Below are 13,334 nucleotides of genomic sequence, written 5' to 3'. Positions count from 1 at the left end.
AGACTGACCACGCTGCGTCTTAAGGGAGCTGCCTGAACGGGATGCAGTTTACCGTCTGTCGGGATCCCGGCGTTCAGAAGTCTGACGCTAGAATCCCAACACCCGGTGATATACCTACAACCGGAATACCGACACCCGCCCAGTATTCCAAGCCACCAACCGAGTGGGAATAGAACCTGTGGCGAGCCCGCGAGATGACTCACTGCCGGGATTCTGCTGTCGGTATAACGACAGCCGGCATATCATATGCATTCCGCCTAAACACGTTAGTTACAGATGCCTCCATACATCTCTGGGGTGAGCAACCAGACCTGTCTGAGTATGGGTATTAGGAGGCTCAGGGTGTTTAGGTCATGCCTTGATGATCACTCATCCTATACTCAGTTCCTCCGTACAGTTCTGTTTGTATAGAAAAGGTGTTTCACATCTGATCGTACTAAAATCAAGTACACAGATCACTTATTCCTCTAATTCAGAAAATATGAGTTTATTTTATCATATTTTTGTTTATTTGTACAGACTTAAAGATTTACAAAAATATATATAAATATAGCCACATTCTATGCACTGCACTCATCACAAATGTAAAAAGATAAAAACAAACACAAGCACATTCCACTTGTTTAAAACAACATTTTACCATTTAAGAGTTTTAAATATATAATCTACAAATTTATAAGTATCTGAAAATACTGGAATTTTTAAACAATTCGAAAGACGTGTCTTCTTTGGAACTTGAAAGGTTTTAAGGCAAAGTCTTAGGAAAAATTGTTGACTGAGCAAGTTCAAATACCAGTTCAACAACAGGAATGTTTGTTCTGGTCACCGTGGACCTGAGTGGATCCGAAGAGACACTTCATGACTTGTCCGCAAAGCAGTAAAGTCTGTGCTCTCCTCCATACCTGTGCAGAACTGGATAGCTGTGGCCAGAGGCTCATCCTCGGTTAACGCTATCAAGAGAAATCTTTTCTAGGTGTTATAAAAGTTCAACCTCGTATTCGTGCAAACTCGTTGCGTAGCCATAGAGAGTCTCGGTAGTAGCAGGGATCCCCCAGATTTAGAGCGGTCCTTTTGTAGAAGTAAAAATACAACACAGCCACTGTTGGTATAGAGAAGAGCAGAATTACACGGTGCAGGCTCATCAGGATCCGGTTAATATACGTGAGAGTCACAATTCTATCCCAATAAGTAATGTGATTGCTCAGGAGACTTGACAGCAACAGAACATACCGAACCAGAGAGAGCATCAGAGACCTGGATATGATACAAGGTCACCACCCCCTATCCTGGAATGTACTCTCAGCCATATACTCCTCTCTACTGCCAAGCCTCCTGACCGTCACGATTAGATGATGCCGTACTCCTTTGCTGATTTCCTCATGTTGGGGGTCATTCAGGTGCGGTTGTTGGTGCTATCACTGCTGCTCCCTTAGAAGCAGCAGTGATAGCACTGTACGGTGATGTAGCAGGGGGCATCTATTACAAGTAGACGCCTCCTGCTGCAGTAGTGATTCGAGCTGCATCCTAGTATGTAGCATCGGATCAGGTACCCATGGTGCCAAGCAACCCGCCCAGTCGAAGAGGCCTGGAAATCGCCGTCCAAGGACGGAGATTCCTGTCCTCTTTCCTTCCCCAAAACGGCAAACTGAGGCCGTCACAGCCCCTCCCCATCCCCAAAACGGCATCAGACTGTCAATTAATGACAGCCTGATCCCAGGTTGCTTGCGAACAGGTCCTGCACATGCGTATAGTACCTAAAATCGGTACTTTGTGCTGATGCTACAGGTGCAACCACACCTGAATGACCCCCGTTGTCTGCTTTTACACTGCTTCCCTTGTTCCCAGAGGAGAGAACCCTCCTTCACAGGTCACTGGACACAAACCTGCACACCCACTGTCTGATACTACAATACTGCTAGCATTGTAGGCACCCAGGAAGAGCAGCCTGTCTCATTATATCAGCTGAATGACAGAGATGGTGCATGATTCCATTTAAAGGCAATAATGTCTATAAGATGAACATCATTTACATAAAATTTTGTTTTACATTACTGCATATAGCACAATCATAAAAACACTTCTAACCTGACATATTATCCAAATAAAAAAGGTACAAAACAGTGACGTCACTTCTTGCTATAGATGTGGAGAATATTCTCCCAGCACTTACATCACTGCAAGCTAATTCTGTACAATCGATGTATGGTATAAAAGGCTGTCACAACCTACATGTAAACACACTCACCGACTCTCTGCAGAACAAACAACGCCTGCAATCCATCCGACCAGATAAACACATTTCCATTTTTCCAGCGTAGATTCTATGGAGCAAAAACAATGCAAGAGAGGTATTACAGATAAGGCGAGCTACAACAGCAGTGAGACATGATTTATCTGCTATGGTCCACACATGTAATGACACACAGGGGGCTATGGTCTTACCATGATCTGCACATGTAATAACACAAAGGGGCTAAGTTCTTACCATGATCTGCACATGTAATAACACATGGGGGCTATGGTCTTATCATGATCCACACATGTAATAACACACAGGGGACTATGGTCTTACCATGCTCCGCACATGTAACGACACACAGGGGGCTATGGTCTTACCATGATCCGCACATGTAATGCACACTGGGGGCTATGGTCTTACCATGCGCCGCACATGTAATAACACACAGGGGGCTATGGTCTTACCATGATCCGCACATGTAATGACACACAGGGGGCTATGGTCTTACCATGCTCCACACATGTAATGACACACGGGGCTATGGTCTTACCATGATCCGCACATGTAATTACACACAGGGGGCTATGGTCTTACCATGATCCGCACATGTAATTACACACAGGGGGCTATGGTCTTAACATGCGCCACACATGCAATGACACACTGAGGGCTATGGTCTTACCATGATCCGCACATGTAATTACACACAGGGGGCTATGGTCTTAACATGCGCCACACATGCAATGACACACTGAGGGCTATGGTCTTACCATGATCCGCACATGTAATTACATACAGGGGACTATGGTCTTAACATGCGCCACACATGCAATGACACACTGAGGGCTATGGTCTTAACGTGCTCCGCACATATAATGACACACTGAGGGCTATGGTTTTACCATGATCCACACATGCAATGATATGCTGAGGGCTATGGTTTTACCATGATCCACACATGTAATGATACGCTGAGGGATATGGTTTTACCATGATCCACACATGTAATGACACACTGAGGGCTATGGTTTGACCATGATCCACACATGTAATGATACGCTGAGGGATATGGTTTTACCATGATCCACACATGCAATGATATGCTGAGGGATATGGTTTTACTATGATCCACACATGTAATGACACACGGAGGGGTATAGTCTTACCATGATCCACACATGTAATGACACGCTAAGGGCCAAGTGAAGAGTGCAGAGAAAGACGGTGACCTGAAAGCGATGAAACAGTAAGCCAAGGAGCCCGGCTTGGAAAACGAAGGTGTTAAACAGCATAAGGAACAGGACAATGGCTGCAAATAACGTGCCCACATCCTGCAATCTGAAACAGAAGTAAACACTGCTGAATAACAATGGAGGAGGACAGAGTATAATCTGAAGCTCTGAGATGAAATGAGAATATTAGCAAACAGTTAGAAACTCAAAATCTATGATCCAGAGTTACTGCTCTGTCTACTACGTGACTCTGTGTAGGGGAGAACAGAGAACGCTGAATAGATCACGTCCTTACTTACTGTGTTTTTTTTCAAAGTGTGTGTTCATGTTCCAAACAGCATTCACTATATAAAACATGAGTAAAATTGTTCATAAAAAGGAACTCTAAATATGTGTTTACCTCTTATATTTGTTTAGAGATATACTGTATATTGGGCTATATCTTTTACGAGTGGTATTCATGTGCCGGCGGTCGGGAGACCGTCAGTCACATGACCTCCTCCACCATCCCGACCCCTCACTATCCCGATGGTCGGCATTCTGACCAACAGGGACTATTTCTACTCGTGGGTGTCCACGACACCCATAGAGTGGGAATAGAACCCGTGGCGACCGCAGGCCGCCACCGAGCCCGCAAGGGGCTTGCTGCACTCGCCCCTCCACGCCGGGATCCCGGCGTCGGTATGCTGCTGGGATCCCGGCGTCGATAAGCTGACCGCCGGTCAGCCATACTACACCCATCTTTTACTTTGGACAGTTAGGTCACACTGTCCTAGACTGCCAAACAAATCAGAAAGGTCAGTTTCTGGGATTCATTTTTTTGAATAAATGAAAGTATCACAGTTCAAGAAGTAGTTTGGTAATTGCCTTTTATCCTTCTTTTGTTATTCAGAATGCCATTACGATTGATAATTCAGATTTTCGTTTTACATAGTTATGTGATTACCACATGGCATTTGAAGTTGTGAGCAGAGAGGCTTTGGTACACCCCTCTCAGCTCTTTTGTCACTGTCACACCCTCCCCCTCCTCTCCTCTGCTTTCACATGACATGCTGAGATTCTCAGAGCCTGAGTCTGGAAGCCAGACAATATGTATCGTGTCTACTCTGCATACTGACATCATCACTCCTTTGCCATCAAACCACAAAACAAGTGGTGGGTGACCTCAGCACTAGTAATTAATAATTGTTTTGAACCCCATATAATAGTATTGGTTTATATTTATTTGTACTTCATAGATGCTCATGACCTGTAGCAACCATACTTGTTTGTACCCTACAGAGAGGTATTAAATAGGTTAATAGGAGATAATGGGGCAGATGTATTAAGCCTGGAGACGGCATAAGGAAGTGATAAACCAGTGATAAGTGCAAGGTAATAAACGCACCAGCCAAATTTCAGAAAGAAAACTCACATTTACATAGTTGCCAACTGCACTTTATTTTCAGTTATATTATTATTTTTTATTTTATTTTTTACAAAGATTTTTCTCTGGTAGTGTCTCAGTTTTTAAGAAGACCAAAATGAGAGTGCATTTCCTCTTTTTCCATATAGTGCATTCAAATGTATCTATTCTTATTCTCTGGCCTTAAGCATTAATATTTATTGAATATTTTGAAATTCTATGCCTGGAAATTCAACAATGGTCAGGGATGGGAATTCTACTACACAAAAACCTGTCAGATAGCGTGTGATCTGCTTGCATGTATCTGCTATGCAACAAGGTGTCCCTGGAATTTATTCGAAATTGACATATTGTTAGATAAGAGCTAAGAAGCGGTACTTACATGAAAAGCACTAGCTGAATCACTGGTGCTGATCGCAACAGCTCTGAGAAGGAATTCACAAATAAGTCATATATCAGCAGCAGGAACTGGAGAGAAAGCACCAGGCTGTAATTACCAGGCTGCAGCATCCTCTACTGATACTGGCCTGCAGATGGAGACAAAAACACAGTGTAGTGTTCATTACATGAGACAATCAAAGCAAGTGACAGGAAAAGTGAGGAATAGCTAAAGAAGCAGGGGCAGGAGTGAGGTGTAGCCAAAGAGGAAGGGGCAAGAGTGAGGTGTAGCCAAAGAGGAAGGGGCAAGAGTGAGGTGTAGCCAAAGAGGAAGGGGCAAGAGTGAGGTGTAGCCAAAGAGGAAGGGGCAAGAGTGAGGTGTAGCCAAAGAGGAAGGGGCAAGAGTGAGGTGTAGCCAAAGAGGAAGGGGCAAGAGTGAGGTGTAGCCAAATAGGCAAGAGTGAGGTGTAGCCAAAGAGGCAGGGACAAGAGTGAGGTGTAGCCAAAGAGGAAGGGGCAAGAGTGAGGTGTAGCCAAAGAGGAAGGGGCAAGAGTGAGGTGTAGCCAAAGAGGAAGGGGCAAGAGTGAGGTGTAGCCAAAGAGGAAGGGGCAAGAGTGAGGTGTAGCCAAATAGGCAAGAGTGAGGTGTAGCCAAAGAGGCAGGGACAAGAGTGAGGTGTAGCCAAAGAGGGAAGGGGCAAGAGTGAGGTGTAGCCAAAGAGGAAGGGGCAAGAGTGAGGTGTAGCCAAAGAGTAAGGGGCAAGAGTGAGGTGTAGCCAAAGAGGAAGGGGCAAGAGTGAGGTGTAGCCAAATAGGCAAGAGTGAGGTGTAGCCAAAGAGGCAGGGACAAGAGGAGGTGTAGCCAAAGAGGGAAGGGGCAAGAGTGAGGTGTAGCCAAAGAGGAAGGGGCAAGAGTGAGGTGTAGCCAAATAGGCAAGAGTGAGGTGTAGCCAAAGAGGCAGGGACAAGAGTGAGGTGTAGCCAAAGAGGGAAGGGGCAAGAGTGAGGTGTAGCCAAAGAGGAAGGGGCAAGAGTGAGGTGTAGCCAAAGAGGGAAGGGGCAAGAGTGAGGTGTAGCCAAAGAGGCAGGGACAAGAGTGATATGTAGCCAAAGAGGGAAGGGGCAATAGTGAGGTGTAGCCAAAGAGGAAGGGGCAAGAGTGAGGTGTAGCCAAAGAGGCAGGGACAAGAGTGAGGAGTAGCCAAAGAGGGAAGGGGCAAGAGTGAGGCGTAACCAAAAGAGGCAGGGGCAAGAGTGAGGAGTAGCCAAAGAGGCAGGGGCAAGTGTGAGGTGTAGCCAAAGAGGCAGGGGCAAGAGTGAGGTGTAGCCAAAGAGGCAGGGGCAAGAGTGAGGTGTAGCCAAAGAAGAAAGGACAAAAACAAGTTTTATGGTAAAACAAGTTTTATGGTAAGAAATTACCCTTGTTAAAACTCTTTCTGCGAGGTACACTGGGCTCCACAAGTCTGGACAATGGGGTGTAGAGTAGGATCTTGATCCGAGGCACCAACAGGCTCAAAGCTTTGACTGTTCCCAGAATGCACAACGCCACCTCCTATATCACCCCGGCTCCCAGGACAGGAGCTCAGTTTAGTTAACCAGCCAAATGCAGTAGCAGGAAAAGAGACGACAACGGTTAGTAGCCACATACACACCACACTCTCACGACAAGAGAAGTGTCAGCGGCTAATGCCATACCAACCCAAAGAAGCTAAGTGCGTCACGGTGGGCGCCTTGTGGAGCCCAGTGTACCTCGCAGAAAGAGTTTTAACAAGGGTAAGTTCTTACCATAAAACTTGTTTTCTGCTGCGGGGTACACTGGGCTCCACAAGTCTGGAAAATGAGGATGTCCTAAAGCAGTTCCTTATGGGAAGGGACGAACTGTAGCGGACACAAGAACCCGGCGTCCAAAGGAAGCATCCTGGGAAGCGGCAGTATCGAAGGCATAGAACCTTATGAACGTGTTCCCGGAGGACCACGTAGCCGCCTTGCACAATTGATCAAGGGTCGCACCACGTTGGGCCGCCCAAGAAGGTCCACCAGACCGAGTAGAATGGGCCGTAATGTGAACAGGAGCTGACAGACCAGCCTTCACATAAGCATGTGCAATCACCATTCTAATCCACCTGGCCAGGGTCTGCTTGTGAGCAGGCCAGCCACGTTTGTGAAATCCAAACAAAACAAAGAGAGAATCAGACTTTTGAATAGAAGCAGTTCTCTTCACATAGAAACGGAGAGCCAGCCCGTACCACATCCAAAGACCGCTCTTTGGGAGACAAATCAGGAGAGACAAAAGCTGGAACCACAATCTCCTGATTAAGGTAAAACGAAGAAACCACCTTAGGTAAATATCCAGGACGAGTCCTAAGAACCGCCCGGTCACGGTGAAAAATCAGATATGGGGAACTACAAGACAAGGCACCCAAATCCGACACTCTTCGAGCAGAGGGAATAGCCAGAAAGAACACCACCTTAAGGGAAAGCCACTTAAGGTTAGCTGAACCAAGAGGTTCAAATGGAGGCTCCTGCAATGCCTCCAAAACCACCGACTAATCCCAAGGAGCCACAGGCGGGACATAGGGAGGTTGGATACGCAACACACCCTGAGCGACAGTATGAACATCAGGTAAAGTCGCAATGTTTCTCTGAAACCACACCGACAAGTCAGAAATATGAACCTTGATGGAGGCCAGACGCAGGCCTGATTCTAGGCCCTGCTGTAGAAAAGCCAAAAGTTTGGCTGTACTAAACTTGGAAGCGTCATAATGGTTAGATGCGCATCAAACAAAGTAGGAATGCCAGACCCGATGGTAAATCCAAGCAGAGGCCGGTTTCCGAACCCGCAACATAGTTTTAATGACCTCTTCAGAAAAACCCTTAGCTCTTAAGACGGAAGTTTCAAGAGCCACGCCGTCAAAGACAGCCGGGCTAGGTCCTGGTAGACACAGGGGCTCTGAACGAGGAGGTCTGGGCATTGTGGAAGTAGAAGTGGACGCTCTGACCCTAGGCCTTGCAGGTCTGAGAACCAGTGCCGTCTGGGCCACGCCAGAGCTATGAGAAGCAGATTTCCTTTTTCTTGCGTGAACTTCCGAATTACCCTGGGCAGGAGTGACACCGGAGGGAACACGTACGGCAGCCGAAACCTCCACAGCACTGCCAGCACATCCACGAATGCTGCTTGAGGATCCCTTGTCCTTGCTCCGAAGACCGGAACCTTGTGATTGTGTCGAGACGCCATCAGATCCACATCTGGAAGACCCCACCTTTCCACGAGGAGTTGAAGCACTTCTGGATGGAGGCCCCACTCGCCGGCATGCACGTCCTGAGGACTGAGAAAGTCCGCTTTCCAATTCAGGACTCCAGGAATGAATATTGCCGATATTGCCGGTAGATGGCGTTCTGCCCAACGTAGAATCCGTGAGGCTTCCTTCATTGCCAAACGGCTTTGAGTGCCGCCTTGATGATTTATGTAAGCCACTGTGGTGGCATTGTCCGACTGTACTTGAACAGGACGGTTCTGAATCAAATGCTGGGCTAGGTTCAACGCATTGAAGACAGCCCACAATTCCAGAATGTTGATCGAGAGGAGAGATTCCTCCTTGGTCCACCGACCCTGCATGGAGTGCTGCTCCAGCACCGCGCCCCAACCTCTTAGACTGGCATCTGTCGTCAACAGGACCCAGCTGGATATCCAGAAGGGACGGCCTCTGCACAATTGTCGGTCCTGGAGCCACCAGATCAGCGACAGACGGACCTCCGGAGTCAAAGAGATCATTTGAGACCTGATCCGGTGAGGCAGCCCATCCCACTTGGCTAGAATCAGCTTCTGGAGGGGGTGAGAATGGAATTGAGCATACTCCACCATGTCGAATGCTGATACCATGAGGCCCAGCACCTGCATTGCCGAATGTATCGACACTTGCGGACGAGAAAGAAAGCAACGAATTGTCCTGAAGTTTCAGGACTTTCTCCTGAGACAAGAACAACCTCTGGTTGTGAGTGTCCAACAGCGCTCCCAGATGGGACCAGGGAGGATTTCTTCCAGTTGATGAGCCACCCGTGGGCTTGTAGAAACCGGACCGTCATATCCAGATGACGCAGGAGAAGATCTGGGGAATTTGCCAGGATTAACAAATCGTCCAGATACGGCAGTATCCTGACCCCTTGACGGCGGAGTACCACCGTCATCACCGCCATAACTTTGGTGAAGACTCGCGGAGCCATTGTTAAACCAAAAGGTAACGCCCGAAACTGGTAATGGAGGTTGCCAATAGCGAACCTCAGGTATTGTTGATGTGACACTGCTATAGGAATATGCAGGTAAGTATCCTGTATGTCCAGGGAGACCATGTAGTCCCCAGGTTCCAAGGCCAGAACTATAGAGCGAAGGGTTTCCATACGGAACTTGGAAACCTTCACAAACTTGTACAGTGCCTTGAGGTTGAGAATGGGCCGGGAGGACCCATTCGGTTTCGGGACTAGAAACAGCAGAAAATAGTACCCCCGGCCCCTATGAGCAAGAGGCACCTGTACTATATCCTGTATCCGGGAGGGTCTGTACCACCGAATGCAGAGTGTTTGCCTTTGTCTGGTCCGACGGGACGTCTGTCTGGCAAAATCGATGAGGGGGTCGGTTTTTGAAGGCTATGGCGTAACCTCGAGTGACGACTTCCCGTACCCAGGCATCTGAAGTAGTCTTCAACCATTCCTGGGTATACCCTAGAAGCCGGCCCCCACCCTGGGATCCCTCAGGGGGAGGCCCGCTCCGTCATGCGGCCGGCTTATCGGTCTTGGCTGCTGGCTGACGGGCAGCCCAGGCTCTTTTGGGCTTCGGCTTACCAGGTTTGGAAATGCGGGCCTGCTTATGGTACGCCTGACCTTTTGCTTTACCTGAAGGACGAAAGGACGTGCCTTTGACACAGAAGGAGCTGTATTAGGCAGACAGCCAGTTTTGGTAGTAGCCAAGTCAGCCACTATCTTAAGTCCTCCCCAAACAGAATATCCCCCTTGAAAGGGAGTACCTACAGGGTTTTTCTAGAGTCCAGATCCACAGACCAGGATCTCAGCCACAATATCCTGCGAGCCAGGACTGACGTAGTAGAGGCCTTGGCTGCTAGGATACCGGCATCAGAAGCAGCCTCTTTAATATAGCGAGAAGCTGTGACAATATATGACAAGCTTTGTCTAGCATGGTCAGAGATTTCAGCTTCCAACTCCAAGGCCCATGCTTCAATAGCCTCTGCCGCCCATGTAGCTTTTCTCAGGGCTGCTTGGAGCAGCCCCTCTGTTAAGTGCCTGCTTACTGCAGCACCAACTGACAAACTGAGCTCCTGTGCTGGGAGGCGGGGTGATATAGGAGGCGTCGCTGTGCATTCTGGGAACAGTCAAAGTTTTGAGCCTGTTGGTGCCTCGGATCAAGATCCTACTCTACACCACATTGTCCAGACTTGTGGAGCCCAGTGTACCCCGCAGCAGAAAGTGAGGCGTAACCAAAAGAGGCAGGGGCAAGAGTGAGGTGTAGCCAAAGAGGCAGGGGCAAGAGAGCAGTGCAACTAAAAAAGGCAGGAGAGAGATGTAAACAAAAGAGGCAGGAACAAGAGAGGTGTGATCAAAAGAGGCAGGGGCAATGAGATGGGTGATCAAAAGAGGCAGGGGCAAAAGTGAGGAATAATCAAAAGAGGAAGGGGCAAGAAGGAGGTGTAATCAAAAGAGGCACGGGTAAGAGAGACGTAACCAAGAGGCAGGGGCAAGAGTGAGGCATAGCCAAAAAGGCATGGGCAAGAGCGAGATACAACCAAAGAGGCAGGGGCAAGATAAAAAGTGAAGCATAGCCAAAAAGATAGGGGAAAGAGTGAGGTGTGATCAAAAAGGCAGCAGAAAGAAAAAGAGTAAAGTATAGTCATAGAGGAAGGGGCAAGAGCGAGGCATATCTAAAGAGGCAGGGGCCAGAGAAAGAGTGAGACATAGCCAAAAAGATAGGGGAAAGAGTGAGGTGTGATTAAAGAGGCAGCGGAAAGAAAAATAATGAAGTATAGTCATAGAGGAAGGGGCAAGAGAAAGAGTGAGACATAAACCAAGGGGCATGAGTGAGGCATAGCCAAAGAGACAGGGAAAACCACAGAGGGGCAAGAGAACGAGTGAAGTGTAGCCAAAGAGGTAGGGGCAAGACTGAGGCATAGCCAAAGAGGCAGGGTTTGAGCAAGGTGTAGACACAGAGACAGGGACAAGAGCAGGGGTGGGCAAAGTACGGCCTGCGAGCCCTCGAACTGAACCTGCCCGGCCCGCTACCTCCCATCAGTGTACAATGACAAGCGGCCCGACTGGCTGAGCTGCTTGTCATTGCACTGCATTGCCTCCCAGCCGTCGGCACCACTGAGGAAGCTTGGTCACATCAGGTACCGCTGGCCGGATTACCTGTGACCTCAGGCACTGTTGGGGGTGGAGCCAAAGGTAGAGCCTCAGCGTGGATGTGGGTGGCATGCAGCGGCCAGTTTGAATACATGCAGCAGCACAGGCACAGCACCTTCTGTGCTCGGGAAAGTGCACCTAAGTAAGGTACATGCTTGGATGGCTGGTGGCAGCGGGACCTGTCTGGCAAGGGGGCAGGGGTGCCGGGGGTGGTTCTAGGGGGAGGCTGGCAGTTCTTTCCAGGGAGGGAGGCTGGTAACTTTGTCTGGGGAGGGGGGAAGCTGGTAACTTTGTCTGGGGAGGAGGGGATCTGATTATTTGGTCCAGGGAGTGGGAGAAGGGGGGCTGATAATTTTGTCCAGAGAGGGGGGGGGGGCTGATTATTTTGTCCAGGGAGGGGATAGACAGGAGGGAAGATGATAACTGTTATGTAGCCCATACACTTTGAGATATCAGGTACAATCCTTCAATTTCGACTGCATCTGTGAGATAAACCGAAGGATTGTATGCACATTTTAGGTACAATGCGACGCAATGTATTCGCGAGTATTCGCTGGAAAGTGTTAAGTGGCCCCGCAGTTGAAATAATTGCCCACCCTTGGACAAGAGTGATGCTTAGCTAACGAAGCACGTGCAAGAGGGATGTGTAACCAAAGTGACAGGAGCAAAAGTAGGGGATAAAGAAACAAACAGTGGTAAGAGTGAGCAATAACAAAGAAGGGGCAAGAGTGAGATACCACAGTGGCATTGTTATTATTGGATATACTGGAGCTGGCAGAGGCTGGTAGCAATGAGCCTGGCTGCGCACAAAAGCTGGAGGGGAGGAAGAGAGCATCTGCCTGGGCATGATATACAGCTGAGGTGATGATGGTCATTGTAAGCAGAGAGGCGAGGGGGCACAGCAGCCAGCAGGGTACAAGGGCTATGTAACAGGGTGTCTGGCACAGCAGCCAGCAGGGCAAAGGGAGCTGAGTGACAGGGCACAGAGGGCTATGTGACAGGGTGTCGGGAAAGCAGCCACCAGGGCACAGAGGGCTGAGTGACAGGGTGTTGGGCACAGCACCACCAGGGCACAGAGGGCTGAGTGACGACAGGGTGTTGGGCACAGGGGGCTGAGTGACAAGATGTCTTAGCATCTACCAATAATACACACGGGAGGATTACGGAGAGTTGTCGCCGCCTCGGAGGCCTCTAGTCAGTCTGTCCCGCCGCCATAATCCTGCTGGTGTGCTTGCTGCCATGACAACCGTTATCTGCAGCCATCGTCACCCATCCAGTCCGTAGCCACAATACTTTCTCTACCAATACGAACGGACTTGTCCTTACATCATCAGAGGCAGTGACGGCCATATTGGATGTGGGCACGCCCTCGCTTTTAAATACTAACGAATTGAAAGAAACCAATGTTAATTTTTTTTTTATTTGACATCAATGGGAAAAGGTGATATACAATGTAAAGAGATGCTGGACGTCGTTCTGGGTTGAATAGACACATCATGGCATGCTGGGATTTATAGTTCCTCTAAAAGTGGCATAAGATGTTCAGTAATGAATGGAAAGGTCTCCAGTTCTGTGTTGCTGCATTCTTGTGAGCAGACTTTGGGGTCATGTAAAATGTTCCAATATGAGGGAAGCTGAGGAATTTCAGAGCTCTGCGCGTAAATTTATAGCGGCA

At 48.5% G+C, this 13,334-nt stretch overlaps 1 protein-coding gene across 1 annotated transcript; it reads right to left on the bottom strand.

The window, feature by feature from the left end:
• Positions 1-494: 494 nt before the first annotated feature.
• TMEM138 (transmembrane protein 138) lies at positions 495-12,982 on the bottom strand. The gene is made up of 5 exons (XM_063944384.1): positions 12,813-12,982; positions 5,259-5,403; positions 3,406-3,577; positions 2,246-2,321; positions 495-1,099 (listed from the first exon to the last, which is right to left on the bottom strand). Exons 2-5 carry the CDS (start codon positions 5,384-5,386, stop codon positions 987-989), a joined length of 489 nt encoding a protein of 162 aa, XP_063800454.1. The 5' UTR covers positions 5,387-5,403; positions 12,813-12,982; the 3' UTR covers positions 495-986.
• Between the last annotated feature and the right edge of the window lie 352 nt (positions 12,983-13,334).

The sequence above is a fragment of the Pseudophryne corroboree genome, chromosome 11 (assembly GCF_028390025.1).
Source record: "Pseudophryne corroboree isolate aPseCor3 chromosome 11, aPseCor3.hap2, whole genome shotgun sequence".
Lineage (NCBI taxonomy): Eukaryota > Metazoa > Chordata > Amphibia > Anura > Myobatrachidae > Pseudophryne > Pseudophryne corroboree.
This window is presented reverse-complemented; position numbering and strand designations above follow the sequence as displayed.

Excerpts from the sequence above, each read along its gene's own strand:
- TMEM138 (XM_063944384.1), bottom strand. The coding sequence starts at position 5,386 with ATGCTGCAGCCTGGTAATTACAGCCTGGTGCTTTCTCTCCAGTTCCTG. Across the intron at positions 2,322-3,405 it reads CATTACATGTGTGGATCATG|AATCTACGCTGGAAAAATGG; the intron begins GTAAGACTATAC and ends TTTGCTCCATAG. Across the intron at positions 1,100-2,245 it reads GTTTGTTCTGCAGAGAGTCG|TGGCTGTGTTGTATTTTTAC; the intron begins GTGAGTGTGTTT and ends CTATACCAACAG.